Genomic DNA, 17230 nt, shown 5'->3' on the forward strand with positions numbered 1-17230 from the left:
CTGAGGTGAGGGCCGGGACCGGGTCGGGGCCTGGCGAGCGGGGGGGAGCCCAGGGAAGGACTGGGGGGCTAATGGCTGAGTGGCCGCTTGTCAGCGGCATCTTCAAGCCCCTGTGACAGCGCCGCGCCGCGCCGCACCGGGGCCGGCTGTCAAGTAAAAATTCAGGGGCCCTGAGCAAGGCCTGGGCGGAAGAGAAGTTGCCGGGTCGAGGCCAGGCTGCGTCGGCAGACACCCTCCTGTCGCTAGAGAGGAAGGCTTCAGCTTGTGCCTGTTGGTGGGTGGAGGGAGGGGGAGAGGCTGCAGTGAAGACCCTTCTTCCTCCTCTTTCTCCTCCTGCTTTCTGAAAGCCTGCTCCTCTTGTCACCGTGAACATCTTCCCTGGAGTCGGGCAGTGGGGCTGGAGGGGACATCTGGAAGGCATCTAGTGCATGGTGGGAGCAGAGCATCCCTTTCCAAGCCACCCTGAACGTGCCATGATCTAAACTCTACATAAGACTGTGCCATGGCCCAGCACAGACCTAACACCCAGACCTGCCATAAGTAAAATAGGAACTGCGGCAGCCAACATCCTGCTTCTGTGAAATGTCAGCATACACCCAAGATCCCAGCCATGCTCCTTGCAAGGCAACCCCCCCCATACCAATCAGGTCATGGGAAAAACTCTGTCCTGACCCCCAATCAGTCTGACCCTTAGCAGAGGGTCAAGACCTTGCTTAACAAGCAAAGTTTTCGTGTTGCTCCTTGTTTCCATGTCCTGTCAATTCCTTATTCTTTGGTACAGCAGGCTGAGAAGCTGAGGCATGTGCAAGATACCAGGGGTGGAAGAAACGCAAGAAAATAAACCTGTAATTTGAAAAACTGGACATGTTAAATTTGTTCTGGATTTCTGTTTCTAGGCCCATGAAAAATAAATGTAGTGTATTCTTCATAGTTCCCTTAAGATGGGGTGTTTTGTTTTGGTTCTGTATTTTTGAAACTTGAGCTCTCTGGAAAAATTGGTAACGGCTGAAACTAAAAGTGACTGTGGACCACTTGGGAAAAAAAGGGGGGGTGATATAAAGCTTATCTTACAATTCTGTCAGCCCTGCGACATCTTTTATTGTGACCTCGCTCCTTATGAAGAAGAGGCACTGAAAGTTTATTTGTTTTGCATGCTTTAAAATATAATTAGATTAGAAACTTAGCTTTCTAGGCCAGACTGATCATATTTTTGTTAGATCTGTAGGATAGAATATTAATAAACAGTAGCAGCTGTTGCAGTCTGTCTAAACAAGCAACCCTGTTACTACCTCTTGGGATGCTAAAAGTTACATAATGTTTACCATTGCACCTAGAGCTGGGCAGAACATTTTGGATGAACAGTTCATTTGCTGATATTTTGAGGGCAACTGAACCCCACTTGACCCATAGCAGTTCTTGGCCAAAGAAACTCTTTAGGGGAAGCTGAAACATTTTGTTTTGAAACAAAGTGTTTTGACTTCTCTAGTCAAACTCTCTTTTGGACCAAATTTATCCAATGGAAAAAAAACGTGGATGTGTGTGGGTAGGTGGGGGGGAGGGGTTTGGGGGAATAGCTGAAAATAAAGCATTCAAATAGACTGTTTGTATTGTGTGTTTGACTTAAAAATCAAAATTTTCTTGACTTCCTATTTAGCAGGAGTGACTGTTAGGTTATATTCAAAGCTATATTTTTCTTAATCAATTTATAATCAGTTTTTTGCACAACTCTAAATAGTGAAGCCAGAGTTTAGTTGATTGTTCTTTTAAACACAGTAAAATTATGTTGACCATAGACCAGGACTAGGAATGCAGAAATTGAAATGCTAAGGAATTCATATTCACAGGGAATTGGGGATCAGGAGGACTGAGGGACTGAGAAGTTCTCAAGCAAGACCAGCTATACTAAAATCACGCCCAGCAGATATTTGTCTAACCTGCTCTTAAGAAAAATGTAATGATGGAGACTTCAGGTCCTCCTTAGGCAGTGTATTCCAGTTTTAAAACATTCTAGCATCTAATCTAATTCTCTCTTGCTTACATTTTAATCCTGTTTTCAGTTCACTCATCCTGAGTAAACATGGGGAACAAATTTCAACTTCCTTTTGTGCAATAACCTTTAGCAGATTCAAAAGCTATTGCAATGTCTTCCTTTGGTCTTCTCATCCAAACAGTCAGGTTCTTCCAGTCTTTCGTCTAGTCATCTATGCTACTTAATACTTGGTCAATGTGTTTCTTGAAATATGGTGCCCAAACCTGGGCTTAATTCTCCATTTGAGACCTTGCCAGTGCTGACTAGCATGACAGAATTACTTTCTTGTACATGACTGTCCTGATAAACATCCCAGAATAATGTTAGTTTATTGCAAGATACTGTACTATATTGTTGACTCAGGTTTGGAGAAGGCGATGAACTGAACATAAGAGCCTTCTCTGCAGAACTGCTGCCTAGACAGTTATTTCCCATGTTGTATGTGTGCAGTTATTCCTATGATAATGAACACAAATGTAAAGTAGCATATTTAATTTTATTCTATCCCGTTTCATACCATTTTCCCCTAATTTCTCAAGATTTCTTTGAATTTCCATTTTATCTTATGGAGTAGTTGCGACTCTTAAGAGCCTGGCCATCAGGTTCTGATTTTAATGTACCATATTCCATCATTCAGGCTTTATTTATAATACGTAGCCAGATCAAGGCCACACTCCTCCCACCTCGTTTGATTTATCCTTATAGTTTGAAAGTGAGCCATTATTCTTTGATTGAGTTTTCCCATGTAATTGGATGCTCATCTTTAGAATAATTGATCTAGCCCACTTTCCCCGTAGCTTGCTGTAGAGAATGTCATGTGTGACTGTCAAAAGCATAACTAAAGTCCAGATATCACATATGTTGCTTCACCCCTGTCCACAAGGTCTTCTATCCTGGCATGGAAAAAAATAAGGTTGGCTTGACATGGCTTATCTGTAACAAATCAATATTGGCTGTTACTTATCACCTTGTTATCTTCTTGGTGCTTTAAAATAGATAGCTGGTTACTTGTTCCAGTATCTTTCTGGGAATTGAAATTAGTTCTGTTGGTCTAGGTGCTGTTTGCCCTTTTCTGGTCTTCTGGAACTCATCCTCTGAAATGTTTTCTTGGAAAAATTGATAATGGCTTTGACATTTTCTTCAGCCTGTTTTTAAGTTACCTTAAGTATTTTAAAATAAATTTAATTGGGCTCAGTTGATTTCGGAGCATTTAATTTCTCTAGATCTTACTAAAGAAGGGAGACTTTAAGCATCATAACATTTTTTTTATGTATAGGTTCAGGTCCAGTTCTTCTTCATACACTCCTTTAGTCGCCTTCTGAACATGTGTCTAGGTAATCAGGAAGCGTGTCCTATTTCTTGGATATTTTTAGCTCTTTGATTCAGCATATGCTACTAGGTATTCCACCTTCCCCCTACCCCTCCCCTCCCTTAATATGGTATAACAAATTAAGGGGTTATGCATCTGAACTGGCTTTATCCTTGATGTTTTTTAAAATATCTTAAAAATTTAAAGCAAATTGTTGTTAGACCTTCTTATCTTTTAGAGAATAATCCACTGAACTCAAAGTGAGCCACTGGGGAAAATGGCATTTGATTCTACAATAGTCAAGTTTTGCTGACTACAAAATTCTGGTCATTTAGTAGAAAGTATTTATCTGATAAAGACATGTTTGCTTATGTGCTGGTAAGGGGGAACTGACCTCTCCAGGTCTTTTTGACATTAAGTCAAATGAAAACCTATTTCTGGCTTGAATTGGGCCTTGTTGCTGGCTTTTCTGTTTCACTTCGGAAGCGAATTCAAAATTTGACAAATTTTGTGGCACTTCAATTTCATTATCCCTGCCTGGATTGGCACATTTTTAGCAGCTGACTAATTCATAAAAATCTTTGATATGCTTTAGTGCATGTAGTATGAAATCTGAGCTATAAATGAATTTTTGTGTGTTAATGATTTTTTTTTTAAATTGGCAATCTTGATCCAGAAAAGATTGGCCACTTTAACATGTCCCTTAACAATTCTAGCTAGCTTCTTAATTTTAATCACTTTTTCAGTTCCATTAGTTTATGTTCTAACTTGTGGTCTAAGTCTAGAATTTGATCACCTTTATCTGCCAGAAGTAAAGGCTTTCTTTTTAAAGGAGACTCTCTGCACAAGTGTGTTTCATTTTGATAAGATCTTCAGTGTTGCTAAGGTGATGGAATTTGGGGAGAAGAAAGTTACTAGACAGTTAAAATTCAGGAAGTTCTGACTCTCTGTCAATACATCATGGTAGAGTTCTGAATCTGTACCAATACCAGTTACATTGGACATCTAACAGTATTATGGTCTAATGCTATTAAATCACCGTTAACCAAAATGTCTCATTTGAGCTGCCAAAATATTAGAAAGTTGGAAGGGGAGGATGTGAGCATTGTAAACCGCAGTATTGCACCCGTCTTGAATCTGCTTTCCCTCTTTCAGGGTAGTAGTGACTGTCATGCAATCATACTATAATCTGTACAAAGGTGGTATTCCTTTATTAGTCAGAGCAGGATGTCAGAGGTTAATGATTGATTAGCATATTCAGGATAGATATCTGCTAGCACTAGTTAATCATGCATCAAAATATTTTACCAAAAGTACCAGAGGATAATAGTCTAACAGGAGAAAATTAGAGGTGAATTCTTTCCCAATTTAAATATTCAGCTGAGGTAATTCTATTATTTTCTTTGCTTGCAGAAGGGGCCTACAGCAGTTGCTCCCGTAAACGAAGAATCAGCTGACAAGACAAATTTGGGGTTTATTCATGCTTTTGTAGCTGCTATATCAGTCATCATTGTATCAGAACTGGGGGACAAGACCTTCTTTATTGCAGCTATCATGGCGATGCGTTATAATCGTTTGACTGTACTGGCTGGTGCCATGCTTGCCTTAGGACTGATGACGTGTTTATCAGGTTAGCACTCTTTATTTGCCTTTAGCAGTTTGCTGGTTAAGGGTTTCTGCATATTCTGTCTTCCTCTGATTCTTAAATAAAGTAAGATTGAATACAGCAGATTTAATAACGTTAAGGAGTCCTAGCCTTTTTTAAAGGCAATTCTGAGAAAATGCAGTGGGGTCCAGACAGGGCACTTGGTTCCCTCAGATTTAGCCCCAAGTGTTAGTGCAGGGGTTTTCAACCTTTTGGTTGATAACCCCTGTGTTAGTGTGTGTAAGCCAGATCCTTTTGCACCTCCCCCCAAAGTATAATGGAAACAAGAAACCAGCCATACATATGGTAGCTTTAGGTGCTTCTGAGATTTTGGGTTTGTGTAGTCCTCAGCATAATTTTAGAATAATTTTTGGAGCTGCTCTTAACTCTGTGATTTACCACAGCCACCAGTTTGATGCAATGTGCTCCCACACTGTCTAGACTTGGAGCATTCCTCAGGACTGGATAATCACTTTTTCAAGGCCTTCTAAATTTCTGAAGGCCTTCTGAGTTACAGAGCTGGAAGAAGACCCAGTGAGATTGATTTGCTTAAGGTATTCTTGTTTGCCTTTCTAGCTTAATCTGTTTGTATTGTGCTCCTCTGGTTTACTGTTGGTTGTACCAGCTCTGTGTCTGTTCTGGATTGGCTCTCAGATATGTATAATAAGCAGGTAAAGTATAAGAAGTCAGTGGACTTGCAACAGCATGAAACTAATGTGAGGTTCTCACTGGGGACTCTAATATACAGTGGATCAGACCGTTGAAAGTTGCACCCTAGTGAAGTGTCTTGAATAGGCTATTGAGGAAGTCATACTTTTAAACATGGCCCACAAGCTTTCTTCATAAAATTTTTGGTGGGGTGGGGGGTAGTAGACTGAGCATGTACTAGCCACAGGGAAATGTTTTTCATTCCACCTATAACTTCAAAGAAAGATGGATGTGTACTGTGACACTTTAAAACATTTTTTCCATTGGAACAAAGAGTCTCTGTAGTTTTCTTTTATGTTCAGTTATAATATTTACTATATACATCCATCTCCGAGTGACTAAATCTCATATTTTACATGTCCAAGTTGTTCTTTTTTTAATGCATTTGGAGTAGTAGACCAGCTGAAGTGTAGTTATTTAAATGACATTCAATTTCCTATACATGTCCCATTAGGTGTATAGAACTGATAACAAAATTAGAGCAGTTTCATTCTGTATTGTATTTAATGGAAATGTTTAAGTTCATTGGCTCCCAGACTGCTTTCCTGGATCATTCATAAAGCCAGGATAAGGGATCTTAAGATCCCATGGGGCCCCTCCTTTTTAAATAAACATATGAAGTTTTGCCCCCCAAAACTTGCCAATTTGCTATTGCCATTATAGTGTATGCTGTGGCGATTCATTCTTCTCCCTCCCTTTTTTTCTTTTCCTATAACCCCTTTTTCCCCCAACTTTTCTTCAGTGTCTTCCTCCTCTGCTCAACAAGAAATCCTTTGTCTCTCCCTCTTCCTAATTTATCCCTTCAGTTATCTATCTGTCTGCGCTTGCTCCTCTTTTGAGCTATACCTTAGTCGACTCTTCATGAAGAGAAAAGGAGATGAGACCTGCTGATCAGCTCCACAGTTCTGTTCACTTTGAACAGAACTTGAAAGGTTGACTCATATAATTTTACCTTGTCTTGATTTTTGCATTCCAGTTAGCTTAATATTTCATTGTTTTTACCCCAGCCAATGGGAATGCATGACATATTGTTCAAAATGTATTTGTATATGTGATTTGCTGGCATAGACTGTTAAGAATAGCTAATTATTTACTTTTAATGTTAGATTAGTCTTTGTTAGACTATTGATCTGCAATGGCATTGTCAGTAGTAGGTTTCTGATTTATGTAGTGACTCCTGAGCTGAAATTGGCAGTGTACATGGAAGAATGCATACATGGGGTGGACTTCAGCATATGATGATGAGTGGACTATTTAAATGCACATGCTATGATGGTAATTGTGCAAAGATCCACAGCTAGAAACATTTTCTTCTTTCTTTGTCTTAAGATGTCAACTAGCCTGTTCTTTAAAGGAATTCAGTCTTGGGTCCTGGCTTCAGAAATGTACAGTTTCTTGAGGCTAACCTTAGCTTCCATCTCTAACTCAGAAGCAATGATAGGACTTGTTGATAGTGTGGTGGGGGAGAAGAGGGATGAAGGAGAACACAAAGTATCTTTTGAGCTTCTTGCATTGACTTCTGGTGGGGTAGGGAGCCAAATCAAGGTCCCAGGGTATTGAATGGCTCTTGCTTGGTAGCATAACACACAGGGGTGCACCGATAGAGATTTTTCGGGCCAATACTGATAGCTGATATTTAAGGATACTGATCCAGTTTCCAATACAGCTGCCTCCAGCTGCAGCTGGTAAGTTCCGTGAGGAGGGAGGGAAGATGGGGGGGAGGGCAGATCAGTGCCCCCTGCTGTGATGGAGAGGGCAGGTGCTGCCTGGGGTGGGAGAATGGGAACAGGGCCACAGCTTGTGGGTGGGGAGGTGGCTCCTGCTACTGCTTGCACCCCGGGAGGGGTGCTGGGAGAAATGCACCCTATTTTTTTTTGCTGCCAGCCTCCTGGCACAGCCCTGGCTTTTCCCAGCATGTGGGTGGAAACAGGGCAGTGCTGGGAGCAGAGTGGCTGCAAAATTTGGGGTGGATGCAACATCCTCCCAGCACTGCCAGTGCCTGCTCTGAGCCCAGCCCCCACCAAGAAGAGCCCCCATCCCACTTCATGCAGATCTGGGGGGCACACACTGCCCCCTCCCCACCCATGCCCTCCCAGGGTTCAAGCAGCGAAGGAAGCAGTCTTCCCCCACTACAAGCTACGGTTCTGCCCCCTACCTCACCGCCCCCCCCAGGGAGTGCCAGTGCCTGCCCCTGCCCCCCTCCCCCTTACCCTCCCACCACACTGGACTTACCGACTAGAGGCAGCTAGCTCTCCGTGCTGTCAGCTGTGCTCCTCACTGCCTGAGTGCTGCACTGCAGCTGCACGCAGCACAGGCATGTATCGGCCCCATTGAGCTGATATCCAATACAGCCAGTTTTTTTTATATCGGTACCGATCCAATATCAGACCGATTGTATCAGTGCACCTCTAATAACACTGTACCTTTTTAGACTATAAATTGTTTCCAGCTTGGCCCAATCAGAAATGACTGGAAAATGTTATCCAGTGGCTGAAGTTATAAACTGAGTTAGTTGGCTGTTTTAGTCTGTGACTTAGTAGACACAAGTACATGTCTCGGATTATTACAGCTGATGCCTCTGTTAATATTCTTGATAAGAAGGGCAATAGGCCTTGCCTCTGGAAGTAGATCTCCTGGGGTCAAGTTGAAGGTAGGGCAGGGTGGCATCTTTAGGGATTAACTAGTTCAGGCAGGAGCTTTTGAAGGTAACAACTTGCTTTTTAGATGTGAACATTACTATTGAGAAAGTTGGTTGTTGGTAAAAAGCAAAATCTTTTTCTTCTCTGAACCAGTTTGAAATCAGAAGGTGTACGGCAAGGTAGCACTTTAGGCTAACACATCTGACCGCTTCTGGGGTGAGATTAAGACTCTGGAATGGCTGTGTGGAAAACCTTGTCCTTGCTGTAACAGATTGGTGGATAAATAGGGCTGTAGTCTTTAGTGTGGTCCGTAATGCTCAAGAAGTGCCCAACTTCCTTAACTTTTTCTTTATTAAAAAAGAAAAACGTGTGAATGGAGTGGCAAATGAACCATTTAAATGTTCTGTAATAAGTTTCTGAACTGTGAACTTTGCTAAGGAGCAGGGTGTTCACATAGCAGGAGTGCTTGTGGGGGATCTGTATATAATAAACAACAAACTTTATTTGTTTTCTTCCAGTTTTGTTTGGCTATGCCACCACAGTTATTCCCCGGGTGTACACATACTACGTGTCAACTGCATTGTTTGCAATCTTTGGTATCCGAATGCTTCGGGAAGGCTTGAAAATGAGCCCAGATGAGGGCCAGGAAGAATTGGAGGAAGTGCAAGCAGAAATCAAGAAAAAAGATGAAGAAGTGAGTGAAGTAGGGATGATTTTGGAAATATGAAGTTGCACTGCTTGAAAGATCACATCCTTGGATTCCTCAACTGTACATATGCTGGATGAAGGTCTAATATTGCAAATGTTTAGCTAAACTAAAACATCATGCAGAAATGACCTTTTTACATATTGGTGCATCATCTGATAGTCTCCAGGAAACTGTTTAAGAACTGGCTATAATCCTCTAAGATAGGGCTGTGTCAGGGAAAGTTCCTTTTCCCTTAGTTTTTTCCAGTATGCAGTCTTTTATCCATGGGGTTTATTACCATAAATGATAATGACACTAGCACTACGGTTGCTTGAATTTTTGTAACACTCAGTACAATGATAAAAATGCTTACAGCAAATGCTAGTTTCACTATGGTTATAACATTCTAGGCAGATCATTTATGGTTCCAAGGCATAGTTTTAGAAGAGTTTCTTTGGAGCATTAATTTCATGTCTCGCGATAGTCAGTTTCATTGTCACCATGCCCAATAATCAGTTGTGGTTCTCCAGGCAGGTGATGGGTACAATCAGTTTCTTCTTAGAATAATTTAAAAAGAGAACAAGTCAATGTGTCACCTTCCAAAAGAAAGTCTTGTCTGCTTTTAAAGCATAGCAGACAAAACAAAGAACAGACATTTTAATGTGGAAGAAATAATAGCTTTTAAGATAGTAATTTTGAAGAAAGCAATGATCACAGCTATGTAAATTAAGATACTACCCGTAAACATTTAATAGCTAACAGCATTCAGTGACTAATAGTAACTTGGGAATCAAAGTACTAGTCTTGTATTTTTGTCTGCTGTTTGCTTTGGGTATCTGACATGACATTTCTGTTTCAATGTGCTGTTTGTATTCCAGCTCCAGAGAACTAAGCTGTTAAATGGGCCAGTAGATGTGGAAACGGGGCCTGGTACAAATATACCTCAGAAGAAGTGGCTGCATTTTATTTCTCCAATTTTTGTTCAAGCTTTTACTTTAACATTCTTAGCAGAGTGGGGTGACCGTTCACAGTTAACAACAATAGTCCTGGCAGCAAGAGAGGTGAGTGTGAGCTATACGAAATACCTACTTCTGTCCTTCTCTCAATCTTTGCAGTAGCTCAGGTGAGGATGTAGATAGGAACATAAGACTGGGAGGGGCAGCTTCTCAGGATTTGCATTTTACAGGGGATCCCCAAAATGTGTACTTTGAATCCTCGCACATCTATAAGGCACAGACCCAAAACTCTTAAGAAGTACCTTACAGCATGCTCTAGGTAAAAGCAGGAGGATGAGGGCACTGCCAATACTGTGCCACTGCAGTAACACAGAAGTGTAGTTGGTTAATATAACCTCAGAGGATGCCATGTTTTACCATCATTGAAGCAGATAGCATAATTCAGTTGTGATGCACTTGACATAATGAGTACAGCAGAATAATTCATAAAATGGTGATTTTTGCATTCATAGCAGGGTTTGACTAATGCATAACTCCAGGCCTTATCTACCCCACATCCTTCAATGAGGATGAAACAAAATATTGAATTGCTGCCGATTCAGAAAGTATCCTTTGCCCTGTGCGCAGAGTGTGATGGGCATCTTGTGGAAACAGTTGGATGTGATCATACTTGAGGCACGTGCACAAAATTAATTCTGGTATTTGCTAATAATAGAGAGTGATTTCTGTAAAGTTAATATTCTTGATAAAACTTCCTGTGGTTAACTTCCTAGATGTGTTTAAAACAAACTAGAGAGGGAAATCCATAGTCTGGCATCATAGTAAGACATGGATCATCATTGGAGCTGTCCCCATTAGATCCAGTACAAAGCTTGCTGCCACCCACATGTAATGGGGAAATGGGTAGCAGCAGTAGTGAATGGTCATCCTCTGCCGGCCAGCATTAAACAGGGGGGTGAGATCCTTGTTTTCTGGGTATTGCGGATATTAGCCGACAGCAGAGGAATGATGCAAGTCAGAAGTCCAGGCTTCCATTCTCGAACCTCTGGTTCATTTATTTCCCCCATGTTCAACAACTGTTGTGTCCCAACATCCAGCTCCTTGTCCAATCAGTTGTTTTCTACCTTTTTGTTTTTGTTTTCTTTGTCCCTGTCTCTTACTGGTGCAAAAAAACCCTTCTGCCCCCCCCCCCAACTGATTGATATTTGATATGTGCATTTCCAGTTCATCCTCTTCGGCTAATCTTTTTAGAATGGGGGGCCTTAACCTCCATGAAGCTGGACTCAGTGCCTTGTGGTAACTGACATGTTGATTATGGAAGATGGCTCACTTGGTTTGTTGAGAATGCTATTGTGATTCAGAAGTGCAGTCAGCATAAGTTTAGAGGCTATACAATCACCATCTTATCCCAGGGATGGCTGCATATTTATTGGGGACCGGGGGGACACAAGTAATTCCAAAGTCCTAAATTACTTGAGGATATTGTCTTGGTTGAAACATTATCCAGCTCTGGATGGTTTCAGGGTTTTTCTGTTTTTGTTTTTTTTGGGGGGGGGATTTGGTAAGATTAAGGCTCACATTCATAAAGATAATTGATGGCCTAAATAGGAGTTGGTGCTAACTTTCTACTGATTTGCAGGGGGATGTTATGCACCAAATTACTTGTGTGTATCTGGACCCAACTTTCTTTGTGGCTTTCTCCTCCATCTTCCAGGAAGCTATTGCTGTTCAACAATGCTAAGCCTTTCTGTATATTCAACTGTGTTCTCTGGGGTTATGTTTGCCTTACTGGCAAAACTAGGAAAATATAATTCTTTCCTGGTAAATTGCTGTTTGCAGTTTTGTAGATCTTTCTCAGTGCTGCTAATGACCATTTTGTGTCTGCTCAGGATCCCTATGGCGTGGCAGTGGGTGGAACAGTGGGACATTGCCTTTGCACTGGTTTAGCAGTTATTGGAGGACGAATGATAGCACAAAAAATCTCTGTTAGGACTGGTAAGTAGAGGTTTTTTTGCCTGCAAAAATGTACTTGCTAAGTAAAGCTCTGCCTATCTGCAGGAAGGTCAGAATGAAGAGGTTTAATAGCCCTGAGGTGGAGTTATAGGCAGTGGTTTTTAACATTAAAACTTTGGGAAGAAACTGGAAATGTTTTGTAGATGCAACAAGACTTTTGTAAATACTGTTAGTTCTTCCTCTGCCTGTTTCATGACTGCTTGTATTTCCTGGAGAGAAGAGCTATCTTGGTAGAACCTACTATGCTGTGCCTGTCCTTACTATTTTGTTCTTGCTTCTGCTAGGGGCAGAAGCAAGCACAAAACTCTGTAGTCAGTCACAATTGGTTTGAGCAACTTGGTTTAAAAAAAAAAAAGGCTTGTTACAATTTGGGGTGCCGAGTCTTAAAATCAAATGAGGCGTGTAACTTAATATTTCCTCCTGCTGAATGGAGGAACTATATGTATAGCATTTCTTGAATGCTTGTATACTGTTTAGCAAAGAGCCACTGGGATATGGCCATAATGTAGAGTAGGACTTTTATCTAAAGGAGTTAGTGGATATTCCATGAAGAGCAGTTATATCTGTCTACATCTGCTACTAGGTACCAGGTGGGGTATGTTCACCTTGGATCTGGCCATAACTTATTCAGTTGTTAGCCTGAAGTCTGGCAAAAGGTAGAGCAGGTTGGAACCTTAGAGACTAATTGATTCAGAGGCATGAGTAGGCTACAACCTACTTTGCTAGGTTGAATATGGACCTATTCATAGCATCTGGCAGAGTATGTATGAAAACTCTTACATCTCTAAACCGGTTACACTAACATGTCATCTTGCCCTGCCTTCAGTTTTATTCAGTATCCCACTAACCTAGTACAGACTTGCTCTCTTTATCCAGTGTATTCAGAAAAAAGAGAACCAGTTTCTGCAGCAGTAGAATATATGCAGAAAAAGCTGTTGGTGAAATTGCAGGATCCTATTTCCATTAGCCATAAAAATAGATTAGCAGCTCATCAGCAAATGGTGATTTCTCTTGAAGTTCTGTGCTCAGAACAGGAAGAGCTGCTGTACTAAAAAAAACAGATTTCCACACAGTATCTGTAGGATGAACACTTGCTCTCTGAGCACATCTTCATGTTAGTGTTGACCTCTTTCTCCCCTCACCTACCCATCTACAGCGAAAAAACCCAGTTCTGGGGGGAACAGCTCTTCTGTGAGTAAACCTAAGTCCTTGAGGCTTGTGAGATCCAGAGAGAGAGAGTTAAAACCACAGTTTGTAATTAATTTGCATGGTCAAAACACCTCTAGTTACATCAGTGCAATCACACAAGTATACCAAAGGGCTGACACTAGCGTGGGGGCTGCACAAGCTGAAAATAGCTTCTAGTGTTGGTAGCTAAAGTAAATTGTATGCTGTTACTGTTTGGTAGAACAGTGATTCTCAGCCAGGGTGCTGCCAGATTCTCGTGGTGTGAAGAGGTAAGTGTAGGCTCAGGCTTGTCCCTGCCTGGACAAGCCTCTACCCCCAGTGCCTGGCTCCTGTGCAGGAGGTAAGGACTATAATATATAAACTAGTTTTTGAAATGGGGTACCACACAAGTCATGGAGAAGAAGTGCCTAGAGTCCAAAAAAGTTGAGAACCACTAATCTAGGATTTGGACCAGAGAATTGGAGCCCTCTGAGGCATTGTAGAAGGGGATTTAATAGGAAACTTTTTCTTTACAGCATTTAACATTTTCTTTCCCTCTCTTTCAGTGACAATCATAGGAGGCATTGTTTTCCTGGCATTTGCATTCTCTGCACTATTTATAAGCCCAGACTCTGGTTTTTAATGAGCATTATCTTTAAAGAGCAAGGATCACGAGCAAAAGCAGGTTCTTGGAATTTCTGTATATAATGTACAGTAATATAGTTATACAAGCACTGAAGATGACACTGTACTTTTATTAGCAATGACTTGCAAGTTTGGCACTCTGCTGGACATTTTTCTATGATGGAGATATGCTGATTGTCTGGTTTTGCAGAGCATATATTTTGTGGTGCTTGCTCCTCCCTTGGGCAGTTGAGTAGCTTTTTATGGCTGTCCCTGGCTCAGATGGATTTGAGAATCTGCATCTACAAACACAGGGCCTCTTTCCTCCTTTCTCTGTTGCATGTGGCTACCATTGCCACTTCTAGATCTTATGCATCTGGCTGGATGACAGGCCTTCTGCAGCTGGCAGTAATGTAATGTTACAAAGTGCTCCATAAAAAATATCACCTTGAAGTCCAACACTTTGATTCCAGGATGCATCTGATCTTGGGTAGACTGCGCAGCAAGAAACCGAAGAGCAGTTCCTTACCAACAAACAACAGAGCCACCTACAGAGAGTTTTTAAATTTACTTTAAAGGGAAAACTTATAATCAGGGGTTTTTATCAGGAAGTTGACAAGTGCTGATTCACAACCTGCTGTTTCAATATACAATCTGTCTAGATAGAATTTTTCTTTACTGGACTAGTTCCTTTTTTGTATTAAGTTGAAAACTACAAATATGTCAGAGTAACAAAATGGTCCAGGTCTGACCACACTGCATTCCCAGCATTTGAACAATAATGGATTTAGATTTGATGCATTCATAATCTTATTTTTAGAAATAGAAGTGTAATCTGGAGGAACTATAAATAAAACAGTGGTGTCTCCATTTCAGTTATTTTCAACTCCCTTTGTGGTGATGTTTTACTTGACCCCTTAATAAAGAGCAACATACTAGCTACTTATTAAAGGTCATGGAAGGAATTGCATTTTTTTTTTTTTATCCAGGCACTATTGTAAAGGACTATGTGAACTTTATTCTTGGAGTATAGTAATCTTTAATAGCTGGCTAATTGAACTGTTTGCGTAATCACCTTTTACTACTTAAACAATGATTCTGAATTCACATCAGCCGCGTGGGGGTATAGTGCTGTGTTTTAAGATGAAATATGTCCCACATCACAGTAAGTGGTATATCAGGAAGTGATGTCATGTGACCAGGTAGCTGCGCTCCTCGGGTGAGGGAGAGCGGGGCGAGGGGTAGCCTCACGGGCGGGCGCCCACTGGCCCCCGTGGCCAGCGACTTTCCCGCCCGCAGCCCCCCCGCCCCTCATGTGACCTTTGACACCAATGAAGTTGCAGGAAATGACAATGAAATGGGTCTGGAAATGTGCCTAGGGAAGTTGTGGTTTTCAGAAAGTATATATGATTGGTATGGCTTAGGAACAGGACATCAGTTTTCTGTGCAGGGGGTTGGACTAGATTAGGCCTGCCCACTACCTGCAGGCCACACATGGCCCACAAAGGACCAGGATGTCACCCACAATGTACATGTGGTCTGCAAGCAGTTAATATATAGGGCATGGGCATGGGCAGCCACTTCTTCTACTGCTGTGCAAGGGGGAAAGGCTTATGGGATGGGAGGGAAGGAGTGGTCCATGTCCTGCTAATGTAGCCTGCATGGCTGAGGATGGGGATCTAGCTTATTCCGGAGATCCTTTACTAACTTGATCATGGTCATTATGGTTAATTAAATAGAATTTGTAGGTATATACTGCAGAGACATGGAAGAGATCTCAAGGATAAGCTAGTCCAGGGCTGTTGAGACCTGGTGAGGCTGTGGGCCCCAGATGACACCAGCCTGTGTTGCACAGGCTGCACGCTGTGGGGGTGGGCCCCTAGGACCCCCTCACTGCACGGGCTGCTCCAGCAGCATGCAGATCCCCATCCTCAGCCATGCAGGCTACATTAGCAGAACCTGAACTGCCAACACTGTGGCTGGTACAGTGCCTCTGAGCCAGGCTGCTCCTGCCCAGCCCAGCTCCGGCAACCATGTGCCCCGCAGCCCTGGTCTGGCCCCGAGGTGCCCCTCAGCTCCACACGGGAACTTAGTTTGTGCCTCCATCCACCACGCATGCAGGCAGGGCATGGGCCATGCTGCAGCTGCCCCAGCCGGGGGCAAGGGGCAGAACCAGAGAGGCTGCGCGCACTGTCCCCAGCTCGCCTAATCCTCAGGGCAGCGGCAGCAGGACCTGGCTCAGTGATGAGCCTGGTTCCACAGGGGTAAGCAGTTCCCCTCCCCTCGCTGCTGGCTGGGGTCTGTGGGCCAGCCCTGCCTGCCTCACCTCGTGGGCAGTGGCTCCGCACTTGGCAGTGGCTCTGTGCTCTGCAGTGGTGGTGGTGGCCATGCTGCCGCAGGCAAAATAAAATGGTTTGGCAGGCCATGTGGCAGCCTGCAGGCTGTATGTTGGACAAGCCTGGTTTAGGAAGAGCCCAGGATCGTAATTCTGGGCATCCCCTGTACTGGCAGTAGGGTGCAATTGGGAGCTGATCCCTGATCCCACAATTGTACCTTCTGTCGCGCACATGTGGCAGGAAGCATAGTTGTTTGGACTGTGGATCAGATCCCATCATGCCTTCAACTGAATCTGTCAGCAGCCTAAATGACAACAACCGCTCTGATTATGTTACTCAAAATTTTCTTAAGTTAGTAAAACAGTCATACAATTATAGAAAAGTAAGGCTGGAAGGGACCTTCAGAAGTCACATAATCCAATCCTTATCTATTTGTAAAACTACAGTCAAGCACAAGGCATAATCCTCTAACCTGTCACCAGTGCGGCAAGGAACTTTAGTGGCCACTGACCTGCTGCTGTGTGGGTAGTTTTAAAATATGCTCAAAGTCCCAGGAAGAGACCCATAGCCTCTGCTACAGAGGAAGGCAAAAACCCTTGTCAAGAGGGATCTACCCAACTTGCTGTGAGCAAAAGGGAACGTCTGTCATACAGCTACCTGCTCCTCCCTCCACCTCTTGTGGCTGATGTGGAGTGGGGGTAGGTGCCACATGATGAGCAGCCTTCTGAGCCAGTCAGCAAGGTGAGGTGCATCTGCCATCTTGTCTGCTCCCCTTGTGCTGGCCACATCCATTCTCAGGCCCCCCAGCAGGCTGTAAGGTCAGGCCACAGCATCCACAAGGACCAACTCCTGGCTCCCACTGAGGAGCCAGCATTTTTATTGTTTGTTTTTATTTAGATTTCATAGATTTCATAGACATTAGGGCCGGAAGGGACCTCGGGAGATCATCGAGTCCAGCCCCCTGCCCCAGGGGCAGGAAGTCAGCTGAGGTCATAGGATCCCAGCAAGATAAGCATCCAATTTGCTCTTGAAGGTGTTCAATGTAAGTGCTTGAACCACCTCCGCTGGCAGACTGTTCCAGACCTTGGGGGCTTGGACAGTAAAGAAATTCTTCCT

The 17230-nt window shown here is 42.9% G+C and overlaps 1 protein-coding gene across 1 annotated transcript; it reads left to right on the top strand.

The window, feature by feature from the left end:
* The first annotated feature begins 4733 nt into the window (after positions 1 to 4733).
* TMEM165 (transmembrane protein 165) lies at positions 4734 to 14734 on the top strand. Its single transcript, XM_019553342.1, has 5 exons — positions 4734 to 4968; positions 8849 to 9024; positions 9897 to 10079; positions 11822 to 11969; positions 13721 to 14734. Exons 1-5 carry the CDS (start codon positions 4893 to 4895, stop codon positions 13795 to 13797), a joined length of 660 nt encoding a protein of 219 aa, XP_019408887.1. The 5' UTR covers positions 4734 to 4892; the 3' UTR covers positions 13798 to 14734.
* Positions 14735 to 17230: the final 2496 nt, after the last annotated feature.

The sequence above is a fragment of the Crocodylus porosus genome, unplaced genomic scaffold (genome assembly GCF_001723895.1).
Source record: "Crocodylus porosus isolate Cpor-Errol unplaced genomic scaffold, CroPor_comp1, whole genome shotgun sequence".
NCBI lineage: Eukaryota > Metazoa > Chordata > Crocodylia > Crocodylidae > Crocodylus > Crocodylus porosus.

Coding starts and splice junctions, on each gene's coding strand:
- TMEM165 (XM_019553342.1), top strand. CDS start 4,893: ATGGCGATGCGTTATAATCGTTTGACTGTACTGGCTGGTGCCATGCTT. Junction 4,969..8,848: donor ACTGATGACGTGTTTATCAG/GTTAGCACTCTT, acceptor GTTTTCTTCCAG/TTTTGTTTGGCTATGCCACC. Junction 10,080..11,821: donor TAGTCCTGGCAGCAAGAGAG/GTGAGTGTGAGC, acceptor GCAGTTTTGTAG/ATCTTTCTCAGTGCTGCTAA.